General features: G+C 47.9%; 1 protein-coding gene across 1 annotated transcript in view; it reads right to left on the reverse strand.

Moving 5' to 3' along the window:
- LOC126106857 (transmembrane protein 132E) overlaps positions 1 to 24,758 on the reverse strand; it is a 264,511-nt gene that overhangs the window by 204,650 nt on the left and 35,103 nt on the right. The window contains exon 4 of the mRNA XM_049913292.1: positions 3,471 to 3,808. Coding sequence (XP_049769249.1) covers positions 3,471 to 3,808 — 338 coding nt within the window. The remainder of the gene's footprint in view (positions 1 to 3,470; positions 3,809 to 24,758) is intronic.

The raw sequence follows: 24,758 nt of genomic DNA on the forward strand, positions 1-24,758 counted from the left end.
AAATTCGTTACAGTTAACGAGCTGCATTAGAAAATACTTTCGTTCTTACTGTGGATAGAAGCGTATTTATTTTTTAAATAATTAACCCTGTTGCACTTAGTCATTGTTAATCAATTCGTCAGAAGAGACACCCATATCTTTATTGTTTCAACTAACGCACTGACAGACGAAACTGACAGTTCTAAGATTCCTTCATCTGAAACGTGCTGTAGCCAATATAACAAAAACCCTAGGTAATCCCATAAACAAAAAACTGAGCTGGAGGAATGGCGCCTCAAGACAAGAGCTAAATTGAAACCTTTTTCTTTCCCCTCTCTTTACCTTTATGCTCTACCAGCATCCATCTAAGACGGAGTGCGAAGTAAAATTCTGATAGAAGTGAGTACACATTTTCATTTTTACTTGGTGTAAATTGTGATGTTGCAAAAGTTGTGAAACATTGTTGATATTATAGTTCACAAATCAGTTTCATGACACGTGTACATCAAATTTTGCGACGAACACTTTTCAAATGATATTTTTATCAAAATTTCGATTTGTTTGAAGACATGAGTAGGGATAATCGAACATCCGACGAAGATAAATTATCGAATTAAAACGTTTTATGTATTTTATTGCTACTGTTACCATAACGGAAACCTAGTCGTCAGTGGCACGTTAAAACTTGGAGGAATTGCAAGTTTTACAAGGTTCATACAAATGAAGAACTCTAAAGCGCAATACAATTGCTAGAATTTGTACTTTCGAATTTGCAGCTGGCAATTGTTATTACTGTGTTTAGACAGTTGGCAGCACAGAAAAGGAGACTGTTTCAGTGCAACTTTTGCCGTTGGAACAGCGACCTCTGACGCCTTTTGAGTAGCGAAACTGCTAAACTTGTGGAAATGGATACCTATCAAGCGTTTCCTTCATAACAAGTCTCAGCCGTGTATTGCCGGAGCAATGAGGACGCCCCTGCTGCGTTTACGATGGGAAGTGTCTGATCACACACCAAACAGCCCTGACTTCATCTCTGCTCACACGAACCGCTGGCAATGAAGACAACATTTTGGCACAGACAACGAGCTTTCTCCTCGACTTCTATGTCACCATTTATGGCCGTCCTATCACCCTCATCCCTCCCCCTCAAGTACCTTGGCGTCAACCTTGATCTTCGTCTCTCCTGGTCCCCCATCTCTGGACTATCCAAGCCAAGGCACGCTCCCGACTCCGTCTCCTCAAGTTCCTTTCTGGCCGCACGTGGGGTCTGGACCGCTCCACCATCCTCCACACTTATAAATCCCTCATCCACCCTATCCTCTGCTATGCCCATCCCGCCTGGATCTCCACCCCTCCTACCTTTTACAAATCCCTTCAAACCCTGGAATGCCGTGCGCTCTGCCTCACCTATCGCATCAGGCTCCCCTCCTCCATGCGGATCCTGTATGACCTCATTCCGTTCCTGCACCTCCTCCTTTACCTCAAAGGGATATGGATCCTCTACACCTCCCACAAACTTGATACCCCTCACCCGCTTGTCTCTCCCATCCTTTCCCACCCCCGTCAGCTGCCACGCCTGTATTCGCACGTCCCACCTGCTCTCCATCTCTCCACTCTCCATACCCTCGTCCAAGGTGGCTTCCGCCAATTCCCCCTCCCTGATGATGCCCTCATCCCCTCCATCCACCCCTCCTACCAACTTTGGTCCTCCCCCTCCACCCCTGTGTTTTTCCCAAGGGCACCCTCTCTCCCTTCTCTCCCTCCCCCGTCCCTCCTCTTCCCCCAGGCTTCCCCTACCCCACTACCTTCTTTTCTCCCCTCCCCTCTCCTCTGCCACTGGCATCTAAACCCTCCTGCTCTCCCTCCTCCCCCACCTTTTCCCCTCTGGCAGGTCCCCAGACTTGTACACAACCAGTGAACATTCGCGCACCGGAGATCGTAGTCAGTGTTTATGTGTGCCTTCGTGATAGTGACTCAGTGTTTCATCGTCTGTGCTCCATCGTTCACGTGTGTCATTTCTGTCGTCTATGTTCGTATACGAGTGCTGAACGTTTTTTTAATTCACTACGCCTGTGAACAGCTACATGTCTTTTACTTTGTGTGTCTACTGTCTTTTATCCACCGTTTTGTTTGGTTTTTCTGTGTCTTCATGTGTACTACTTGTAATGTCTGTGGCCGAAGAGCGGCGAAGTTTGCCGCTGCCGGCCTACCTGTATCAGGTGTCAAAAAAAACAATAGAGGGAAAAAAAAGAGCTGCGTATCATCGCAGAGAACTGATGAGAAACACAGGCGGCTGCTCCTATGACGAGGGTATTGGACAGCTGGTACGACACTACAACAAATGACTAACTCGGAGCGGCGAATTTGTAGAGAAGAAGCTGGAAGGGTTGGCAAAATTGCTGCAAGTAAAACATTTTCGATTGTTACTGTAGTTTCCATTTCGCGACCGAATGGACCTTACTCTACGAACAGCCCTTGTAGTCTATAGCAGCGAAGATGGAAAATGGAATTGTTTTCTAATAAAATCTTGGAAGTGGTTCCCGAGATGAAAAAAGAAATTGTGGCCTCATCTCTACATCTACATCTGCATCTACATCTACATAAATACTCCTCAATCCACCATACGGTGCGTGGCGGAGGGTACCTCGTACCACAACTAGCAACTTCTCTACCTGTTCCACTCGCAAACAGAAAGAGGGAAAAATGACTGTCTATATGCCTCTGTACGAGCCCTAATCTCTCTTATCTTATCTTTGTGGTCTTTCCGCGAAATGTAAGTTGGCGGCAGTAAAATTGTACTGCAGTCAGCCTCAAATGCTGGTTCTCTACATTTCCTCAGTAGCGATTCACGAAAAGAACGCCTCCTTTCATCTCCTTGAAGCATTTCCGTAACACTCGTGCTGATCAAACCTACCAGTAACAAAGCTAGCAGCCCGCCTCTGAATTGCTTCTATGTCCTCCCTCAATCCGACCTGATAGAGATCCCAAACGCTCGGGCAGTACTGAAGAATAGGTCGTATTAGTGGTTTTACAAGCAGTCTGCTTTACAGATGAACCACATCTTCCTAAAATTCTACCAACGAACCGAAGACGACTATCCGCCTTCCCCACAACTGCCATTACATGGTTGTCCCACTTCATATCGCTCTGCAATGTTACGCCCAAATATTTAATCGACGTGACTGTGTCAAGTGCTACACTACTAATGGAGTATTCAAACATTACAGGATTCTTTTTCCTATTCATCTGCATTAATTTACATTTATCTATATTTAGAGTTAGCTGCCATTCTTTACACCAATCACAACCGAACCATGGAACCTCACCTGTCGGGTTGCGCCGTCCGCGCAGTAGCGAGTAACAGGAGGATCTGTGTCTACTTAACAGTCCCAGTAATGCAGAATTTTTTTCGACAAAAAGCCTTTTATCGAGTATCGATATTAGGACTCGGCGAGGAATCGGAATCAGTGTCGGGCGGAGGAGGCACTCACTTAACGACGAGCAGCGCGGCGGCGGGCTGCAGCAGGAAGAGCGGCGCGTGCAGGCGCGCCCGCGGGTAGAGCGGCGCGCGCGGCAGCAGCAGCGCCAGCAGGCCGTCCTCGGCGGGCGGCGGGCCGGGCGCGCGCAGCTCGCGGTACGCCGAGGCGGCCGGCGCCAGCAGCACCGTCCCCAGCGGCGCCACCGGCTGGATCTGCACGCGCGCCACGCAGCCCTCGCCGCGCGGCTCCAGCACCGAGTACGCCAGCTGCACGCGCCGCGGCGGCCACTTGGAGGGGCCGCCCCAGCCCGGCGGCGACAGCGGCGGCCACCACGTCGCCGGCACCGTCACCTGCGAGCCACAGCCGCGCACCGTGCTACACAGCCACTGCTCCGTTCTTCCTCGCATGCAGACAGACAGCATAAATTTATAAACACCGTAATACACTGTTGCCCATTGAAAGTGCAGCTCCCTCAATGTGACATGAGACAAACGTCAGACTAGTATAATTTTTTTTTTCTTTTTTCCTTCTGGTTCCGTACCTCAGTCTGTAGCAACAGAACCCTTATAGGCTCACTTTGTTGTCTGTCTGTCCCAATCTTCCAAACCTGAAACTTCACCGCAGATTAAAACTATGTGCCGGACCGAGACTCGAACTCGGGACCTTCGCCTTCAGCGGGCAATTGCTCTACCAACATTTTTTTTTTAACTAAAGAGGTGATCGCGTAGTGCCAATCACAAATTTAAAGGAACAGGGATTTTTTTTTATTTATTTATTTTCAATAAAGATCACTCTGTCAAAAGGAACATGTAGATCATTTCATGGTATAAAATGTGCATTACATATTGAGTGGTGAGAGAAGCGTGAGGTTCATTATCAGCTGTCAAATGTGCACACCGACAGCACCCGGCACGTCCCAACTGCGTGGTGGGTCGAGGAAGACCGCCTGAAGATAGTTGGCAAAGGTTTTCCGATAGTGTGACCATCTATGAACCTCACTGTGGGCTTGCTGCAAGAAATACCAGAAGTCAAGACGCGACTTGGCAACATCCCCATAGAGGTACGCGAATGTCCAACCTTTGACCCAGATGATCGACTGTGATTTAGTCGCCGGAAAGTAGTCACTCTGCCGGCCGGAGTGGCCTTGCGGTTCTAGGCGCTACAGTCTGGAACCGCGAGACCGCTACGGTCGCAGGTTCGAATCCTGCCTCGGGCATGGATGTCTGTGATGTCTTTCGGTTAGTTAGGTTTAAGTACACTCCTGGAAATGGAAAAAAGAACACATTGACACCGGTGTGTCAGGACCACCATACTTGCTCCGGACACTGCGAGAGGGCTGTACAAGCAATGATCACACGCACGGCACAGCGGACACACCAGGAACCGCGGTGTTGGCCGTCGAATGGCGCTAGCTGCGCAGCATTTGTGCACCTCCGCCGTCAGTGTCAGCCAGTTTGCCGTGGCATACGGAGCTCCATCGCAGTCTTTAACACTGGTAGCATGCCGCGACAGCGTGGACGTGAACCGTATGTGCAGTTGACGGACTTTGAGCGAGGGCGTATAGTGGGCATGCGGGAGGCCGGGTGGACGTACCGCCGAATTGCTCAACACGTGGGGCGTGAGGTCTCCACAGTACATCGATGTTGTCGCCAGTGGTCGGCGGAAGGTGCACGTGCCCGTCGACCTGGGACCGGACCGCAGCGACGCACGGATGCACGCCAAGACCGTAGCATCCTACGCAGTGCCGTAGGGGACCGCACCGCCACTTCCCAGCAAATTAGGGACACTGTTGCTCCTGGGGTATCGGCGAGGACCATTCGCAACCGTCTCCATGAAGCTGGGCTACGGTCCCGCACACCGTTAGGCCGTCTTCCGCTCACGCCCCAACATCGTGCAGCCCGCCTCCAGTGGTGTCGCGACAGGCGTGAATGGAGGGACGAATGGAGACGTGTCGTCTTCAGCGATGAGAGTCGCTTCTGCCTTGGTGCCAATGATGGTCGTATGCGTGTTTGGCGCCGTGCAGGTGAGCGCCACAATCAGGACTGCATACGACCGAGGCACACAGGGCCAACACCCGGCATCATGGTGTGGGGAGCGATCTCCTACACTGGCCGTACACCACTGGTGATCGTCGAGGGGACACTGAGTAGTGCACGGTACATTCAAACCGTCATCGAACCCATCGTTCTACCATTCCTAGACCGGCAAGGGAACTTGCTGTTCCAACAGGACAATGCACGTCCGCATGTATCCCGTGCCACCCAACGTGCTCTAGAAGGTGTAAGTCAACTACCCTGGCCAGCAAGATCTCCGGATCTGTCCCGCATTGAGCATGTTTGGGACTGGATGAAGCGTCGTCTCACGCGGTCTGCACGTCCAGCACGAACGCTGGTCCAACTGAGGCGCCAGGTGGAAATGGCATGGCAAGCCGTTCCACAGGACTACATCCAGCATCTCTACGATCGTCTCCATGGGAGGATAGCAGCCTGCATTGCTGCGAAAGGTGGATATACACTGTACTAGTGCCGACATTGTGCATGCTCTGTTGCCTGTGTCTATGTGCCTGTGGTTCTGTCAGTGTGATCATGTGATGTATCTGACCCCAGGAATGTGTCAATAAAGTTTCCCCTTCCTGGGACAATGAATTCACGGTGTTTTTATTTCAATTTCCAGGAGTGTAGTTCTAAGATCTAGGGGACTGATGACTTCAGAAGTTGAGTCCCATAGTGCTCAGAGCCATTTGAACCAAAGTAGTCACTCTCCGGATGTAAGAAGGGAGCAGATGTAATGTTTGGCGGGGTCACACGGAGGTAGCAAGCTACCATCTGTCTTCCTAGGAGCCAGACGTCCTCCACCGCGATACAAGTTAAGCGGTGATGGTCATCATCCACTTGGCGACATATGGGGCAAACCAGCTGAGCTACCCAAGCACAACTCACGCCCCCTCCTCACAGCTTTACTTCCGCCAGTACCTCGTCTCCTAACTTCCAAACTTTACGGAAGCTCTCCTGCGAAACTAGCAGAACTAGCACTCCTGAAAGAAAAGATATTGGGGAGACATGGCTTAGCCACAGCCTGGGGGATGTTTCCAGAATGAGATTCTCACTCTGCAGCGGAGTGTGAACTGATATGAAACTTCTGGCAGAAGTCAAGCTGTGAAGACGGGGCGTGAGTCGTGCTTGGGTAGCTCAGTACAAGGTAGTCAATAACATCATCAGCACTAATGAGCGTCTCTTTGCCATCGTTTTAAATGACACTAACCTCTGCAGCAAATGCAACCTCGTTGATAGTGTGCCTCATCGTTACACATGTGGAGATCGGATAATCAACTGGAGGTGAACCAGGGAAAAAATTGCTCAAATAACAAGAACCGACTAACATTTTCTTCAGACCAGACGAAAGTTAGTACCTTCAGCCAAAAAATAACGCAGTGATTTGGTTAATGGGCAAATATACAAGTTATGTTTTTAACAATATTGGGAGCGATGAAAATATTGAATACAAGACGTATATGGAAAATGAATTCGATAAAATACTAAAATATCAGAATCACAATAAGAAATATGGTAACATGCTCCGAATTGTCTTCAACAGAATGGGTATAGGTTAGGAACTGGATTCCTAGTAGAGAGGGAATGGGTTGGGTCACGTTCCGTACCCTAACCTCACCTGCAAATGACACATGAAAAATAAATCAATAGTACAGCAGATACAAGAGTATGGCGACAAACATCTGGTGTCTGATATAAAGAAAGGTCTTGAACTCCCTATAGATGTGTTTAGAAGGCTGGAACTGACAAAAATAACAAGGCAGTGAAGGATTTTGTGATTTCTCTGTTCGGGACTGCTCTTCTGTCCACGTAATTTACCCCGGAAGGAACACACATCAAGGATTTACTGAATGAATAATTTGGGTCTGGCAAATGATGATGAGGAACCCCAGGCTGCAGAAGAAGGAAAAGTGCATGCTGAACTGCCACCAGTTAAAGGTGACAGTGAAGGTGCTAAATTGTGCTACTGCTAAAGACTCATTCTTTGAATGCTGTAATTTATGACTTCAATTATCTGTCACCTTATTTATGTCATTTCATTGTAGCCATTTTTGATACTGTTTTTGTGGAATTAAAAAAAAAAGTTGGTAGAGCACTTGCCCGCGAAAGGCAGAGGTCCAGAGTTCGAGTCTCGGTCCGGCACACAGTTTTAATCTGCCAGGAAGTTAAATATCAGCGCACACTCCGCTGCAGAGTGAAAATCTCATTCTCTTCCAAACCTTTTTTATCACGGACCTGTCGACGTACCAAGTTGAATTTATGTCACATATTAAGGTATACAGTCCTACTCGCCAGGTTAGCCGAGGGCGCTAATGCGCTGCTTATTGGAGCCGGCCCAGGATCGAATCTGCCCAGCGGATTAACAACCGGCCTGGATGAGGTTTTTAGGCTGTTTTCCACATCCCACTAGGTGAATACCGGGCTGGTCTCCACGTCCAGCGTCAGACTTTTGAAAACGTTCGCACTGGTTCATGACTTACACTAGACGCAGACAGCTGGAGTACACTAATTCCGTCCGCGGGTACGGGGTGGCGACAGGAAGGGCATCCCGCAAGCCTCTGACAATAACACCGCCAATTCCATTATCTCCCGTTGCAGTAGGACAAAGGCCCATACAAACGATGATTAAGGTATACAGTCCCTTGGCGAAATAAGCTTCTAAGCCAATATGACAGATATTTTGATATTCGCGAGCTCACAGATCAAAACCTAGAGCGCACTTCCTTTTCACCCAGACTCATGAAATTTGGCAAGAAGTAAGGTTTCATACTGCAATCAAAGGAAAATATCCGAAAATCTCGAATTTGTAATTATATCGCACGAAAAAATTTGTTTCTATTTGTTATCTGACTGCCTGTCCATCCATCCGTTTGTTAAGACACATTATTCTCAGAAATGGGTAGACGAATCAAATTGAAATTTATGTCACATACTGAAATCTTTGCTCCCTAGGTGGCATAATAAACGTTAGCTTCTAAGGCAATGTAATCAAAATATTCGGCCATTTGTGTCACATATTTTGATACTCGCAAACTCACTCATCAAAGCATACACGGTACTTCCTGTTGATCTACAATAATGAAATTTGCCAAGAACAAAGGTTTCACAGAGCAAGTAAAGGGAAAAATCCGAAATACTGAATTTTTAGTCACACTACACGAAAAAAAATATTTTGTCACTTGTTTTCCCACTGTCTCTCTGTCCCTCCCTCTATTAAGACTACGTTTTCTCAGGAACGAGTATGCGTATGAAGTTGAAATTTGTATCGCATACTGAGGTCAATTGTCCTTCATTGGTATAAAAATTTTAAGGTTCTAAGTCAATGCAGTCGAAAGATCCGGGCCTTTACGTCACATATTTTGATACTGCAAGTGCACTCATAAAACCTACAGGTTACCTCCCCTTGAAGTTCAATAATGAAATCTGGCAAGCGGGAAAGTTTCGCCGGCCGGAGTGGCCGAGCAGTTCTAGACGCTACAGTCTGGAACTGCGCGACCGCTCCGGTAGCAGGTTCGAATCCTGTTCGGGCATGGATGTGTGTGCTGCCCTAGGTTAGTTAGGTTTAAGTAGTTCTAGGTTCTATGGGACTGATGAACTCAGCAGTTAAGTCCCATAGTGCTCAGAGCCATTTGAACCATTTTTTTTAACGTTTCACAGTACACGCAAAGGTAAAAAATCACAAAATTGTTAATTTGCAATCATATCACATGGAAAGAATTTGCTTATGTTATTTATTATCCGACTTCGAACTTGAAATTAGAACATTCTCGAAAGTCTTGGAATCCACATGGTTGATGTCTTGCCAGTATGAAGTCTGTCGATAACAGACAAAACTCGTCGAAATCTTAGATTCCCGCTGTGGATGAACTTTATTTATACATAATTATGTTCGTATGGTTCGCTCAGAACGCGACTGCTACTCGCACCTGTCCAATTTTTTGCCAATTTGTTAATGCCGAAGAGTGACAGCCTCTGCCGATTTTTTCTTTTGGTACTTCTGGTAGTATTACGTTTTAGCTTTATTTTTGTTCGACCTCTGTTTAGGTACTTGGCCAGGCTTATGATCTGTTTAGTCCCGTGTTATAACAAAAAAGGGAGAAGGAAGGTACATTAAAATTTTGCGACCCGTCGACAGCGACTTCGTTAGACCACAAGTTCGTATTGGGGAACAAGGACAGGAAGCCGATCGTGCCGTTTCAGAGGGATCATCCCAGAATTTGGCTTTAGAGTTGTAAGACAACAGTAGACTGTCGTAAGTAAGCGTAGACTGCGGTAGTTCTCCTAGTAGCTTCGATCAGTTAAGATCGTAACTGCGTTGTCTGTACATTAAATGTGTTGTGTATCTGTTGGGCGTCACCCCATTTCGATCGCTTTGTTTCCGTATGCACTCAGTGTCTTATTAGATTCCCTAGAAACCAAGAGCCGTGATCTGTCTGGAAACTGAGTGATGATATGTAAAGGGCCAAGCATCCTACGGAACATTTTTGTTCTTCATAGTTATCCTTCCACCTGCTACCAAAAATAAATAGTATTTATGTCAATCTTGAAACTGTCAATGTTTAATTCATGTTTTATTCGCATATTATTGATTCATAACGTGAAAGAGGAACGTTGTAGTAAAAAATCACACAGTATATGATAACATATAGAATTAGAAACCAAAGTTTCCTCAAGTAAATGGTAAAATTAAGAAAACGCAAAACAAAAACATATCAAACCTCATTTCATTACTTCGTCAAGATTATATAAGACATGTTTCTGTTATTCATAAACAACTTTCGCACTTATCAATAATAACAGGAAACTCTTTCCTATGATCACGATGAAAAATGTTCTATTGAGTACAAAATAACAGTAATTAATAGATTTTTTTAATGTTTGTGTACGTAAACTGTACTTGCATCAAAAGTAATTGCTTTGGTTACAAACAATCACAGAAGTTACGCGAGCAACTAATTTTTATTACTTATAAAGTGAAATTTATATTTTGTAACGTTATAAACTACCAATGAACTAACACTGGGCGATGCGCAGTTCTAATCATGTGTAAAACAAAACAACAAGAAGCAAAGACAAGTCGTCGGCTCCCATTTTCTCTTTCAAACATTCATTTATGTTTCTTTCCATACTATTGCTTCCAGTATTACCTGTAATCCTAGCTTTTATCACGTTATTTATGTACTGCCCAAAACTTCCGAACCATTTGGGTAAAGCGCAACTCTACCCTTGAGCGATTTAAGGAAATGACGGAAAACCTAACTGTGGATGGGCGGACGTGAATCTGAACCGTCGTCCTCCCGAATTCGAGTCCATTGTGCTAACCACTGCACCATCTAGTTCGGTGTGTTACAGGGGTTTTCACAAGTTAATTGTTGCCAACTGCTTTGTCTCCTTGAATACACCGGTTCTCGTTACATCACCAGACGAACGTCGTGCGTGCCCAGTGCTTGGATGGCTAACCTCCTGCGGACACCACATGCTGTTGGCTACAGGAGAGCTGGCGGCGTAAAGTTCTGATCACCAGACTTTGCGCCAATGTTTTGCATTAAATTCCAAACCTCTCAGCAGTGTCTCTTGGAGTGCTGGCATGTGACACCGTTGACGGTGGTTCAGCTTTAGAAGTTATTTGATTGCTATTCCACATTTCAGTCAAGTCTTCCTACACCCTCTATCCTGACTTTTAGCGTGCATTTTTCATGCGGGCTCGGGAGATTTTATATTTATGTCTCCTTTATGAGTCTGCTTGTCCTACATTTTCAAGCTGTCACATGATTCTTCTGCGACTTTTCACGTAGTGTTTGACTTCGCCGACCAGATATTTCTCTTGCAATTCCTCGTGTTCTAGCCCAGCTTGGGACTCCCAGATTCAGTTTTCTTTTTCTTTTATCTTTTTTTTTCTTCCTCTCTCTAGTGGCTACAGCTTTCGGATGATGGATACGCCATTTTCGTGCCTGGTTGAGATCTTTACTTGTGAGAAAAGGAATGAAGGCTCTCATCATCTTCGTGGTGTTTAGTTTTCGTTTCTGGATGTAGGCGTGTATGGAAACCTCTTGCACAACATGACTCGTAGGTATTTTACAGCGTTGGACTCATAAAGTTTCTTAAGTGCTTGGATATGCAAATGATGGTCATTTCGGGGCAATCGCACAGTGTAGGTAGGACAAACGCTATTTACGTGCTATGTTCAGAATATGATTGTTGATTAGAAAGCGGTGAGATGCCCCTTGGAAGTTCCGCTGTACCGCAACACATTCAGCCTGCGGGCGATTTTTTTTTTTCAAAGTGTGTGTGTAGTGTGGACTGAAGAGATCATCCTTGATTACTTATTCTTCTAGGATGGGATGTAAGGATAAAAGGAAAACACTTTATTTATTACGCATTCAGTTAGGCTTGGGCACGCAATGGGTCCTTTAGCCTGCTGTCTTTGGTGATGTCTATCTCCTGTGGAGGGTGAAATGTGTCAAGGCTGTTATGTGTGACTGCTTCCTCGTGCTATGACAGATTGCCTATGGGGGGGGGGGGGAGGGGTGAAACGTTATTGACTTCGGTACGCGATACTTGTGCCATCTTGCAGGGTTTACCGTTCCTACCGATTGTAATTGTCGAACTTCGTCCCTAAGGGCATCGATCTTGTCAAAAACTCGTAGAGCCTTGTCATGGACCTTCTCTTGTATAGTGGTCTCGTGGAGTGCGGTGCGGATGTCGATGTTTCTTGTCCACCATGGAGCTCCTGTGATCCATCGATAGCAAATGTTTTGCAGCCCTTGGAGTTTGTTGTAGTTGGAGACGCACGTAGTTCCCCACGAGGTGGAGCCATACAACATTGTGGGTTCCACCGTTGCCTTATACAATTGGAGTTTAGTCTTAGGGTTGAGATCCTTCAGGAACGGAATCAATGACCTGGCCATCTTCTGGGCTGCCGTCTTCTTGTCGTCAATATGCTGCGTAAAGAGTAATTTTTTTGTCAAGGTAGACACCGAGATACTTCACTCCCGGCGACCATGGGATAAATTGGTCAGCTATTTGGAGTCTGTCGTTCAGAACTGGTTTTCTCCGTGTGAACAGAACGGCTGCCGTCTTCGTCGGGTTGATCGTTATCTTATTTTGCAGCGCCCAGCGTTCCATTACAGCAAGTTGCCGTTGCATCCTAGCGATTAGCTGGTCCAAGTGTCGTCCAGTTGTCAGAAAGGCCGTATCGTCCGCATAAAAACTCGCCGTAACAAGGGGGACTGTTGGGATGTCATTTATATATAAGTTGAAAAGTAGAGGCGAAATGACAGAGCCCTGCGGAATTCCTGCGGAGATCAGTTTCATTTCGGAGTTTTTATCGTCGACTCGGACATACAGTTTCCTGTCCTGCAGAAAGCTGTCTATGAGTCTAATGTAACAATCCGCAATAGGGGTAGTGCGATGCAGTTTGACGATAAGGTTGGGCCGCCACACCTTATCGTAAGGTTTTTCGATGTCAAGGAAGACACCAATCGTGAAGTGCTGCTTGTTGTATCCTTTTGTATCCTTCTTGTATCCGTTCGGTGATCCGTAGAAGTTGAAGGTCGGCAGATAACTTGTCCTTGAAACCGAATTGTTCGGGTCGTATAACATCATGCGCTGTAAGCGTGTCATGGAGCCTCTGCAACAGCACTCGCTCGAGCACCTTGCCAAGGGTCGGCAAGAGGCTAATTGGCCGGTAACTGTTAGGTTCTGCTGGGTCTTTACCTGGCTTGGGTATTGGAACTACTCGAGCCGTCTTCCATGCCGTAGGAAAATATCCTGCAGAAGGCAGCTGTTGAGAATTCGGGTAAGGAGCACAGTTGGCTTCCTGGGCAACTGTTTCAAATCGGTGTTGCTTATGGAGTCGTTGCCCGGCGCATTATTCCGAGTCTTCCGGATAATGTTACGGATCTCTGCTGGTGTGGTGAGTTGTGGGCGGCTCTGCACAGGCGCAGCACGAAGAGCAGTCCATTCTGCTGTAACGACGGCTTCCTGTTCTTGCAGGCGGACGTCGTTCACGGGGGTCGCTGGTGTAGACATCTGTTCTTGGTAAGTCGTAGCATACAGCTCTGCCTGGGCGAGTTCATCATAGAGGAGGCCATCTGGTCCTCTGATGGCTCGTTTAGGTGGCCGCTGGTGTCGTATGTTCTTGACTACCTGCCATTCGTTCTTGGTTCGAAGTAAGAATTCATCCATCTTATCTTCCCAGACCTGCTGTCGCCACTCGGCCACTTTCCTGTGCAGTTCTCGTGTTAAGACGTGTGTTTCTCGTTGATCGATCGGGTTTCTATAGCGGAGCCAACGTCGCCTGCTCCTGTTTCTCTGTGTCTTCAGTTCTTGGAGTAAAGGCTGGAACTCGTCGAAAGCTACTACAGGGTACACCGTGTGAGTAGTTGCCCTCCGTTTGGCTACCTTTATCTTCTGCGTCAAAGTTTGTACCGCAATGTCGATGGCTTCCGGTGTTGAAACGTCCTGCGTCGAGCAGATATTGTTGTCAAGATATGTCCGAAATTGACCCCAGTTCAGAGATTGTGAGGTTGGGGGCGGAAGGTTGGCCGTTGCGGTTTCCACTATACTGATAACAGGTCGGTGGTCAGACGAAAGATCGTCAACGGTGCGGAGCTGGAGGTTCGCCTCAATATTTTTGATGACAGCAATATCTAGGACGTCTGCTTCTTGCCGATCGACGTAAGGAATCCGTGTGGGCTCTCGTGGGCCATGGACTGTGATGCCCAGTTCTTCTTCCATGGCAATCAGAGTTTGTCCACGAGGGTTCGTACGCCGGGAATGCCATGCGACGTGCTTGCTATTAAGGTCACCTCCTAGGAAGATTTTGTAAAAATTGGTGAAGATACTCCATAGGTCGTCTGGCACCAGGTTTTTACCGGGGCTGTTGTACGCCGCGATGAAAGTGATGTTGCCTGCCGCCGATCGAACCGTTACTGCTGTTGCCTCCAGATGTTGGAGGTGTGGTAGTGTTTCATGATGGTGCCGCAGTTCCTTTTTAAGCAGAACTGCGGTCCCTCCACCTCGTTGGCCTTGTCTGTCCGTTCTATAGACGTACATGTTACGAAATCTGAGCTCAGTTGTTGGACGAAGGTGCGTCTCCGATACAAGTGCGATGTCGATTTTGTGACATTGTAAAAATTGAGTGAATTCTGTTTTCTTGTGTTTTATTCCGTTGGCGTTCCATATACAGATTTTCAGGTGTCTCGTGGTCCCAGGGCGATCCATCTTAAGGTGTTGCAAAGGCCTTCAATACACTTTCGATTAAAGAAAGTATCCCCACTAGTTGCTGCTGCACGGCGGTGAGAAGTTTCGCGACATCAGAGAGCGCTGGAGCTATAGATTCCATAAAATGAGCTGGTGAGACGTAGGTTTCCGGTTCCGGTCGGCGTGGTGATGATGCGTGGGCGTATTAATAATGCTGGCGGTGCTGTCGAGGTGCGCGTGCTTCAGGAGGAGGCTGTGTTACTGGCTGCCGTGTCGCCGCCGGCTGTTCTTGTGGCGTTTGCTGACGGTGGGGCGGAGGGTGTGGCGTCAGGTTGGAGTTCCGTATTACACGAGTCATCCGTTGACAGGGTTGCGGGGAAGCCTGTTGTCTGTATTTCCTGAGAAGTTCCTGGTACTTCTGGCAGCCACGCCATGTGACAGGATGGACCTTTTCACAGTTAGCACATTTCGGTGGAGCCCCTCGAGGATGAGTACATGCTGAAGATGCCCTCCACATCGAACGCAGCGAGCAGGCAAGCTGCAATACTTAGCTGTATGTTCGAATCGCTGGCAGTGGCGACATTGAACAGGTCCTTCTTGTCTGTTGTAGGTTTCAATAACGACTTTAGTATATAGAAGGTATTTGATGTCGTAAATCTTGTAGTTTTCCTTTTGGGCTGGCAACGTGACACAGTAAGCATCTTGAGGTCGTAATTCCTTCGTCTTGTCGTCTCGATTTTTAAACTGGTGGACGTTGATGACAGGGAAACCCTTCTCTATCAGTGCGTCTTTCAGTTCTTCCTCCGTGACTTCGGCAGATAGACGTTTGACAACCACTTTGAGGTCCTTGTCCTCCGCGGCCTGATGTGTAAAAAAGTGGATGTCATTCGACACAAAGAAATTGATGGCCCGCCGTTGATCTTCATAGGAGTCAAAGTGATATTTGATCCTGTCTCGTTGGTAGATGACCTTAAGACTGCCGTCAATATTCGCTTTCAGCGCCTTGTTGAGTTCCATGTAGTTCTTGGTATGGTAAATAGTAACGGGCGGGACTTTGCGTAGTAAGTTCCGGCCAGAGCCATCTGTCCCCTCTTTATCTGCTTCGAGATTGACATCACTCGTCTGGTCCATACGTTCTAGAGCATCAAAAATGGTTCAAATGGCTCTGAGCACTATGGGACTCAACTGCAGAGGTCATTAGTCCCCTAGAACTTAGAACTAGGTAAACCTAACTAACCTAAGGACATCACAAACATACATGCCCGAGGCAGAATTCGAACCTGCGACCGTAGCGGTCTTGCGGTTCCAGACTGCAGCGCCTTTAACCGCACGGCCACTTCGGCCGGCTTCTGGAGCATCGGTAGTATCTTCCGTCGCAATAGCCGCATAACGGTTGGAAGTTTTCAGTTCTTCTGGACGTTGTCACTTCCGAGAGTTGTTCTGCTTAGGACAAGCGTTGAGTCGTTTTCTTTGGCGAACGAGTGTAAAATCGCCCTCGCCGTCGGTGGGCTGCATGGTCCAAACTTCTTCAGAGGAGACTCCCTCCATTTCGTCGTCGTCGTCGTCTGGTGGAGATTCAAATGGCTCTGAGCACTATGGGACTTAACATCTATGGTCATCAGTCCCCTAGAACTTAGAACTACTTAAACCTAACTAACCTAAGGACAGCACACAACACCCAGCCATCACGAGGCAGAGAAAATCCCTGACCCCGCCGGGAATCGAACCCGGGAACCCGGGAGTGGGAAGCGGGAACGCTACCGCACGACCACGGGATGCGGGCGTCTGGTGGAGAAAATTGGGCCACGTCGTCGACTTGTTCTTCATGCTGTGAAGGAGGAACTGTACTAGTGCGGTTGTCGTATACTCGCTGACTTTGCAGAATCATGTGTTGTATTCCACGTCTCAGTTCGCGTTGTTGCCGATCGTTCTGTGTTAGCTGATGCCTTTCGTCAGAGGGGTTTGACGTAAGTTGTCCTCCGCTCTGCATTCGCGTATCGCTCGTCGTGGTCCCGTCCTCATTATGTTGCCTGTCAGAATCCGTTGTCGTTGCAGGGGTCGTCGCCGTTGTATCCGTCCTGTTGGGAGCGGCCGCCGGGACGGCCGGCGGGGGAGGCCCTACCGACCGGCCAGCGGCCGGCCCCGGCGCGACCGAGCCGGCTGGCTCGGTCGCGCGCGTTCCGTTGTCCGCACTCATCGGCATCGCGCGCTCAAAGCCTGCGGGCGAGTGTCTCGCCACAACTCAACCGACGATAGTAAACACTAGAGGCTCCGTGAGTCCACTGTCGGTAAATATAAGCATATTTACCGGCAGACTTACGGAAAGCTCTGCACAATATAGAGGCGCCAACGTCGCGCCAGGGAGCGCCACAATCACGGAAGTACTTTTTTGCACAGATCGCGAGCCGCCTGGAAAGCGATCGTGTAATCTTCCGCCAGGGGTGCATACAACTGGCAGCCCAACGCATGGCTATGGTGAGTGTTTCCGCCGAGCTCCCGTCCTGGACATCAGCTGTCTGCAAAAGCAGTCAGCACCGCCGATAACAGCCTGCAACAGGCTACCGAGTCACCTCGCTATAGCCACGAGTGGTCGCCGCGTGCCTCTGACCACAGTCTTATGGATACAACTCCGTATGCTCCATGTTCTGCTACGCCGTTATCTTGCAGCTGTCGTTCACCCGCCGACCACGGCCTCGCTTGACGCCGTATACAGATATTCTGCAAGCCACCGTACGGTGCGTGGCGGAGGGTACCCAGTACCAATATTTGCCATTTCCCGTCCTCTTCCACTCGCAGAAAAACTACTGTCTATATGCCTCCGCAAGAGTCTTAATTTCTCGTATCTTATCTTCGCGGTCGTTACGAGCAATGTATCTTGGCGGCAGTAGAATTGTTCGGCAGTCAGCTTCAGATTGCGGTCTCTAAATTTTTTCAACAGCTTTTCTCGAAAACGACGCATTCCCTCCAGGAAGTCCCATTTAAGTTCCCGTAGCACCTCCGTAACACTTACGTGTCGTTCGAACCTACCGATAACAAATCAAGCAGCCCGTCTTTGAATTGCTTCGATGTCTTCCTTCAATCCGACCTGGAACGGGCCCCGAACACTCGAGCAGTACTCAAGAATAGGTCGCATTAGCGTCCTATATGCGGCCTCCTTTACAGTTGAACCACTCTTTCCTAAAATTCTCCCAGTAAACTGAAGTCGATCATTCGCCTTCTCTACCACAGACATCACATGCTCGTTCCACCTCATAGAGCTTTGCAAAGTTACGTCCAGATATTTAAATAACTTGACTGTGTCAATCAGGACACAAGAAATACTGTATCCGAACGTTACAGGTTTGATCTACCTACTCTTCCGCATCAACTTACATTTTTCCACATTCATGGCTAGCTGCCATTTATTACACCAACTGGAAATTTTGTCTGTCGTCGCGTATTTCCTACAGTCTCTCAACTCCGACGCCTTATCGTACACCACTGCATCATCAGCAAACAACCGCAGATTACTGGCCGCACTATCCGCCAAATCATTTATGTACACTCCTGGAAATGGAAAAAAGAACACATTGACACCGGTGTGTCAGACCCACCATACTTGCTCCGGACACTGCGAGAGGGCTGTACAAGCAATGATCACACGCACGGCACAGCGGACACACCAGGAACCGCGGTGTTGGCCGTCGAATGGCGCTAGCTGCGCAGCATTTGTGCACCGCCGCCGTCAGTGTCAGCCAGTTTACCGTGGCATACGGAGCTCCATCGCAGTCTTTATCACTGGTAGCATGCCGCGACAGCGTTGACGTGAACCATATGTGCAGTTGACGGACTTTGAGCGAGGGCGTATAGTGGGCATGCGGGAGGCCGGGTGGACGTACCGTCGAATTGCTCAACACGTGGGGCGTGAGGTCTCCACAGTACATCGATGTTGTCGCCAGCGGTCGGCGGAAGGTGCACGTGCCCGTCGACCTGGGACCGGACCGCAGCGACGCACGGATGCACGCCAAGAACGTAGGATCCTACGCAGTGCCGTAGGGGACCACACCGCTACTTCCAAGCAAATTAGGGACACTGTTGCTCCTGGGGTATCGGCGAGGACCATTCGCAACCGTCTCCATGAAGCTGGGCTACGGTCCCGCACACCGTTAGGCCGTCTTCCGCTCACGCCCCAACATCGTGCAGCCCGCCTCCATGGGTCGCGACAGGCGTGAATGGAGGGACGAATGGAGACGTGTCGTCTTCAGCGATGAGAGTCGCTTCTGCCTTGGTGCCAATGATGGTCGTATGCGTGTTTGGCGCCGTGCAGGTGAGCGCCACAATCAGGACTGCATACGACCGAGGCACACAGGGCCAACACCCGGCATCATGGTGTGGGGAGCGATCTCCTACACTGGCCGTACACCACTGGTGATCGTCGAGGGGACACTGAATAGTGCACGGTACATCCAAACCGTCATCGAACCCATCGTTCTACCATTCCTAGACCGGCAAGGGAACTTGCTGTTCCAACAGGACAATGCACGTCCGCATGTATCCCGTGCCACCCAACGTGCTCTAGAAGGTGTAAGTCAACTACCCTGGCCAGCAAGATCTCCGGATCTGTCCCCCATTGAGCATGTTTGGGACTGGATGAAGCGTCGTCTCACGCGGTCTGCACGTCCAGCACGAACGCTGGTCCAACTGAGGCGCCAGGTGGAAATGGCATGGCAAGCCGTTCCACAGGACTACATCCAGCATCTCTACGATCGTCTCCGTGGGAGAATAGCAGCCTGCATTGCTGCGAAAGGTGGATATACACTGTACTAGTGCCGACATTGTGCATGCTCTGTTGCCTGTGTCTATGTGCCTGTGGTTCTGTCAGTGTGATCATGTGATGTATCTGACCCCAGGAATGTGTCAATAAAGTTTCCCCTTCCTGGGACAATGAATTCACGGTGTTCTTATTTCAATTTCCAGGAGTGTATATAGAGAATAACAGCGGCCCTATAACACTTCCCTGTGGCACTCCTGACGATATCCTTGTCTCTGATGAACATTTGCCGTCGAGGGTAACGTACTGCGTCCTATTCCTTTAGAAGTCTCCGAGCTGCTCACATATCTGTCAACTTATCCATTTGCTAGTACCTTCATTAACAGTCTGCAATGGGGCACCAAATGATTTCCAGAAATCTAGAAATATGGAGTCTACCTGTTGCCCTTCATCCATAGTTCTCAGTATATCATCTAAGAAAAGGGCAAGCTGCGTTTCGCACAAGTGATGTTTTCTAAAACCATGCTGATTCGTTTACATAAGCTTCTCAGTCTGAAGAAGGTTTATTATATTCGAACTGAGTATGTTCAAGGATTCTGCAGCAAACAGATGTTACGGATATTGGTCTGTAATTTTGTGGGTCCGTTCCTTCACCCTTCTTATATACTGGAGTCTCCTGCGCTATTTTCCAGTCGCTTGGGACTTTGTGCTGGGCGGCAGTTTCACGATAAATGCAAGCTAGGTAAGCGACCAATGCCGTTGAGTACTCTCTGTAAAATCTAACTAGGGTTCCATCCGGACCTGGTGATGTATTTGCTTTCCAATCTTTCAGTTGTTTCTCTACGCCAGGTATGCTTTCTGCTATGTCGTCCATATGGTTGTCTGTCCGATGGTCAAATGACGGTATGTTTATACGGTTCTCCTGTGTGAACGATTTCTTGAATGTGAAATTTAAAACTTCGGCTTTCGTTTTACTATCTTCAACTGCCATACCAGATTGGCCAACAAGGGACTGAATGGAAGCCTTAGACGCGCTTAGCGATTTTATGTAGGACCAGACTCTTTGACTCCCTCGGTCGTCAACAGATGCAGCCATTGCTTACCACTGACTAATGTCTCGTGGCACTCGTCATTTACAGACGCTGTGAGAAGTTTCCTGTACCAGTGATCAAACATAGGCTTCCTATTGGTGGATACAGTGTTAGCCTTATTTCTCGTCGTCAAGCAGTGACTTTTATTTTCTTGTTATTCCTGCACCATATTCAGTGACATAAAAAACATTATCTAATGCTACTGGTGGCTTATCAATAAGTGTGTTGCTACCCTTGAGCTCACGGGCCTAAAGCAAAGTTATATTAGCGTGGTTAATAAGCGTTGCTTCATCGGTAAAGAGCACAAGCTGGAAAAACGTACGGCTGTCTCTCAGTTGCTAAAGGGCAAAGCGAGAAAATTCTGTATGACTTTCGAAATCACAGTCGAGTGCCTGATGTGGTGATAGATGATAGGGATGGAATTTCTGCCGATGCAGAATGCGAATGACACTCATCTGGTTGACTCCACATTCCTTGGTAATACGTCTCGTACCAGTGTACGGATTCATTAGCGTCGTAGCCAAAACAGCTCCTTCGTGTTCTCTGTCAGTTGCAGCCTTCTTACTTGTCCTCTTTTTGACGTTCAAGCAACCTGTCGGACATTGGCCATCGAGACGGACAGCCCTGTATCGCTGTACTCTTTTTACGGCGTTTCTTTTCCATTAAACATATAAAATTAGTATATCCAACTTCCCCTCATTGGTGTACATGTCTGCACGCAACGAATGTTAAAGCAGAAATGAGCGGCCTGCAGTGCAGAAAAGTAAACAGGCAAATGCATTGACTTCTGACACAGCATAGCACGAGAGCTCTCCTTGGCAGTGTTTGCACCGCTAATGCCGATTCCGGCCGCCGTGCTCTGAAAGTCTAGGACATTTCTCGAGTTCTTTTGCGACGGGTTTCAACGTCAACATTGACAAACGCTGTGTCACTCTAATTGTCTTCTCAAGAGCAATCGACTGCAGCTACAAAACGTATACGGTTCCTTAAAAGAACGAACTTGCTTCAATATCTCCGTTGATACCATCGCTGAAAAAGTTACCAAATAGCAAATACGTTCCCCTCAATGCTCTAACATGTGCGGAAAACTGTGTTTCGATATGTGTCACCGTTCACGAAATGAAATGGGTGTTACGTCTTACGTGACTCACCTTGTATAAGGGGCCATCAGAAAGTTTCCGTTTGATGGCTTTGCAGCGTAGAGCGACTAAGGTGTCGGTACATAAGCATCAACATTTGGGCAAGGGATTAGTGTGGGATTCATATCTTTCCGACGTGCGTATAGTAAAGAAGGGCCGGCCGCTGTGGCCGAGCGGTTCCAGGCGCTTCAGTCTGAAACCGCGTGACCGCTACGGTCGCAGGTGCGAATCCTACCTCAGGCATGGATGTGTGTGATGTCCTTAGGTTAGTTACGTTTAAGTAGTTCTAAGTTCTAGGGGACTGATGACCTCAGACGTTAAGTCCCATTGTGCTCAGAGCCATTTGAACCATTTTTGAGTAAATAAGGAAACAACTAAGTCGACGTTATCAACAAATGCGTGCAAACAGGACCAACATGACGTTATTCATTTCTGACCGCCGAAGGACAAACATTACTAGATATTCATCGGTGAATGAATAATGTGTGTTGGGCACAATGTCTGTCGAAGACTACCGTTGTAAAATGGTGCAGCAAGTTTCGTACTGATCGCGATTCGACACAAGACGCCGAAGGACTGGTAGAGAAACCCAGCTGGGAGACAGTCGAGCACCCACCTTACAGTTCTGTCCGCTCCCCACGCGATTATCATTCCTGCAGTCCCTTAAGAAAGACCTTGAAGGGTCAACGATTCCTGTCGGTCGAGGATGTGCAGCAGGCAGTTACGGACCTCTTCACGCAGCAGGGCACGGCATTTTACCAAAGGCTTATCTTCAGTCTGGTGTGTCGTGGGGCGATTGGGTCAATGGTTCAAAATGGTTCAAATGGCTCTGAGCACTATGGGACAACATCTGAGGTCATCAGTCCCCTAGAACTTAGAACTACTTAAACCTAACTAACCTAAGGACATCACACACATCCATGCCCGAGGCAGGATTCGAACCTGCGACCGTAGCGGTCGCGTGGCTCCAGACTGTAACGCCTAGAACCGCTCGGCCACTCCAGCCGGCGATTGGGTCAATGCTCACCGTGAATTGGTCTCGTTGGCGTACTAATTCTGTACTGCACGACCTTCAAATTGAAACTTTTTGATATCACTTATATAATCGATTTGTTTCAAGTGGGTATGCTCCGCGCCCAATGTGCCAAGCGCCTTAGAGAATAGGCATATCGTTCGCTCAGCCGTGCGGGATCAAACAGACGGATCACGTAATTTGAGTCAGGAGACTGGCTGTCTGCAGCAAGACAAGTATCAATACGGACAGTTCTACGTCGTCTTGGATACATCTCCCCGTCAGCATCACCATCATTGATGCCGCTTTTCCTGTCACGGCAGCACAGAAGCCGCGCCGACCGCTGTTCGTCCAACAACAACACAGGACTCAGTAGTGGCATCATATCACCCTTTCAGACGAATTCCAGTTCTCCGTATAACACAATTAACGTATCCGTGTGTGGAGGCTTCGAGGAGATGGATCACCACCAACCTCAAAGGGCTCAGCACCTGGTGTGACGATGGTTGCTGCCATTGGGTACACAATACGACTGCCTTTGGTTAGCATAGTAATCTGATCTGTAGCAGTTACGTTGCTGGACCTGACCGATGGCTGGATAGTTAGTTGTGTGTGAGTACATGTAGACGGCTTAGTAACATGTTTGTACACTGTATTTCATTTATGTTTGACATGCAGATATCCGGTGAAGTTCGCGAATCATGTAACACCATATACAGTACTAATAAAAAGATGATGTAATATTATAAGGCATACGAAGATGACAACATAGCCTTGCCGAAACTAAACTGGTAACTTGTATGTAATCGGTTCTTCACTAGTGTACTTGTTCGAAAGTTTCTTCAGAGTCCACAATGATACAGTGTCAGGAATATATAAGGCTGCACCCTATTTTCGAGGGGTCCCTGGCCTTATCTTTTAACAAGATAACGCAAGATCGCATGTAGCTCGTGTTGCCTGACCTGCCCCATTACAAATGGTGTTCGACCGTTGGTCAGGTCAGCAAGTTCTCCGCGATATTCGCGTACTAAAAAGATCAGGTTTTGAGCTGCCGCCATCCCTTCGTCAGCCACTACGACTGATGAACTCTAGCATAGAGTGAAGAGCAGGGAATTAGGTGCTCGCATCTGTCACTCAAATTCATTTCGATTCGGTGTCCAGCAGGGTTACAGCCATTGTGCTGTCAATGCGGCAAGCTGGGTACCCAAATTAGCATCCTTTGCACCCACAAGACACATACAAATTTAATCATGTATTCTTCCTACTAACTGTTTATATGGATTAAGGAATATTTTACTTCCAGGATGAATTTTTCAATCTGCAGCGGAGTGTGAGCTGATATGAAACTTCCTCGCAAATTAAAACTGTATGCCGGACTGAGACTCGAACTCGGGTCGTTTGCCTTTCGCGGGCATGTTCGCTACCCACTGAACTACCCAAGCACGAACCACGACCCCTCCTCATAGCTTTACATCCACCAGTACCTCCTCTCATACATTCCAAACTTCATACAAGTTCTCCTACATACCTTGCGGGACCAGCACTCCTAGAACAAAGGTTATTGCGGAGACGTGGTTTAGCCACATCTTGTGTCATCCTTGGTAGCTCACTCAGTGGAGCACTTACTCATGGAAAGCAAAGGTTCTGAGTTGGAGTCTGGGTCCTCCACACAATTTTAATCTAGAAGCAAGTTTCAATATTTTGTTATTTTCTTCCTGGTGTTTAATGGCAAACAATGTAATTTTAACAAACTGAAAGAGGGATTTACTTTAAATAAAATATAGATCCCGATTTTGCACAAAAACAGGAATTCTAACGATCAATTTGTTATAATCAAGAAAGGTTTCGCCTGTTCAAGATTATCATGTGAGATCAGCATTACCTGACGGAGTGCACACGGCTCATAATTTCCCTACAAATTCCGACCCCTTGGGTTTTCTACTCTGATGCTGAGGATTTCCCTGCAGACGTGGATGTAATATTGGTGAACAGCTCTACCCATCAATTCTCTCTGCCCGAACGTTCCAACAGACATAAACATCGACAGTTCATA

This window comes from Schistocerca cancellata, chromosome 1 (genome assembly GCF_023864275.1).
Source record: "Schistocerca cancellata isolate TAMUIC-IGC-003103 chromosome 1, iqSchCanc2.1, whole genome shotgun sequence".
NCBI classification, from domain to species: domain Eukaryota; kingdom Metazoa; phylum Arthropoda; class Insecta; order Orthoptera; family Acrididae; genus Schistocerca; species Schistocerca cancellata.